At 62.7% G+C, this 2025-nt stretch overlaps 1 protein-coding gene across 1 annotated transcript in view; it reads right to left on the reverse strand.

Annotated features, from left to right (window-relative positions):
* ANXA6 (annexin A6) overlaps positions 1-1111 on the reverse strand; it is a 13923-nt gene extending 12812 nt beyond the window's left edge. The window contains exon 1 of the mRNA XM_009892595.1: positions 1094-1111. Within this exon, the coding sequence (XP_009890897.1) occupies positions 1094-1111 (18 nt within the window). The remainder of the gene's footprint in view (positions 1-1093) is intronic.
* Between the last annotated feature and the right edge of the window lie 914 nt (positions 1112-2025).

Here is a 2025-nt window from a genome sequence, read left to right on the forward strand (position 1 = left end):
CTCCCTTGCCGTGGTGCTGCTGTGGCGGGGGCGAGGGAAACTGAGGCAGGAGCTCAGCGCTGTGCATCGCCCCACGCTCCCTGCGCCCTCACGGGAACGAGCCCCAGGGAGGTGCAGAAACATCACAGCATCACGTCCGCTGCGCCCTCCTCACACCCCCATCCCCCTTTCCATCCCTGCTTCAGCTGCTGGGGGGGCCCCCCACCTCCCCTCCTCCAGCCTCTGAGTCATCCCGGCCTTCCAGGGACCTCCCAGCTAAAAATAAGCCAGGCTGGGGCCAGGAGGGTGGGAGCAAAATTCCCAGCATGGCTTCGCTCTCTCCCACCACACGGCTGTTCGGGCTCCTGGACCACCGTAGGGGTGATGCTCACCCGCGCTGTGCCTCAGTTTCCCCACCCAGAGGCAACCCCTCCCTCGACTGGGCAGGAAGCTGTGGGTAATTAGGCTTGAGGCAATGATTACTTGATTTCTCGAGGGAATGGAAAGCAGAGCTTGGCCCCGAGCAGCAGAGAAGGGAGGCTCTGGACTTGGGACTCCTCCCCTGCCTGGCACGCCGCAGGCAGGCTGTACCCCCCCAGCCACAGCTGCCCCCCGAGGCAGGATTTTCCACCCACGCCGAGATGTTTTCCTGGCTGTGAGAGAGCACCTGCTCACCCAGCTGCCACATTGCACCAGCCCCAGCTCGGCAGGGGGGACGGGACAAATCCAGGCTGGCGGGGGAGATGCCGAAGCGGGGCTGCACGCCTTGCAGCAGGCTCAGGCGCTGGCGGGATTTCTTTTGAGCGAAAGCCCAAATTCCCAGTGCAACATCTCTTCTCCTCCCCATCCCACTACGGTCCCAAAAGGGTTTTTTTTGCTCCTCGCTGTCCCTGATCTCCCAACTCCCCATCCCAACGCTTCCCCCATCTGCATTGCATCCAGACAGCGCTGGCTGGAGAGGCAGGAATGTAAACAGGCTCCGGGCAGCATCGCACCCCACGCACAACTCCACCATCATCCTTACTGCATGGTGGAGATGCAGCCCCAATTCTGGGGTCTATCCCATGGCAGGGACCGCCAGGACCCATCCCTGCAGTGTGAGAGTCCCCCTTACCTTTCCTTTGGGTGCCATGGCTTCCCAAGCTGGAAATCACCAGCGGGAGGGCAAGGAAGAGCTGTGGGAGGGAACAGAAAAGCCGATGTGAGTCTCTGCGGGCTGCGTTAGTTCGGGGAGGCTTCGCCCCCTCCCTCAGGCGCTGCTGCCAACCACGACTGCGGTACCCACAGCGGGATGGCGATGGACGGGTGCTGCTGGGGAGGCTCCGGGAGAAGGGCTTCACCAGCCACCCTGCGGTCACCAGAACTGAGGTCCTTTGGTGTCTGGCACCAAGTTGGGGACCCCACAGGCCCTCGTGCAGCTTCCTGCCAGAGCCGAGAGAAATGCGGGAAGGGAAGAAAGCGCTGAATACGTGGAAATGGGCCGAGCATCCTCTGCGGGGCTGTCCCTCCTCGCTGCGCCCCGCGATGCTCCTCTGCTCCCTGCAGCCCCCCCCAGCTCTGGCACCATCCCAGTTTCTTCAGCAGCTGCTGGGGATGCCCCGTTGCCGCATGGTGCTGGGGCTGGGCAGCCCCCGCGAAGTCCCACCGGCTTTATCTGAGTTTCTGTGCACCGAATCAAGGCCGCCATCAGTCCCACGCATGCAGCAGAGCCCAGGAAACCCAGACGGGTTTCCAGGGTAACTCGCAGGTTGTTTTCTAACACCAGCACCATTTATAGCTGCAACCCGCTGCAGCGTCGGCTCTCCCCACCCCCTCCAGAGAAAGTCCCCAGACAGCGCAGTTTTCTCCGAGAAAGCTGACGGAGGAAGAGAAACAGCTGGAAAATGGAGTGCGGCCATGAACTAACAAACCGCTGAGCGTCAGCTGAGCCTCAGCCATGAGGCACAGCCCTCTCCTCGCCGACGCCAGCGCTCGCCCTCCCTCCGCGACACGTTGCAGGAAAGCTTAAGGCCCAGTGGGGCCGCCTTGGGGGGGATTTCTACCCCC

The sequence above is a fragment of the Charadrius vociferus genome, unplaced genomic scaffold, assembly GCF_000708025.1.
Source record: "Charadrius vociferus isolate BGI_N301 unplaced genomic scaffold, ASM70802v2 scaffold529, whole genome shotgun sequence".
NCBI lineage: Eukaryota > Metazoa > Chordata > Aves > Charadriiformes > Charadriidae > Charadrius > Charadrius vociferus.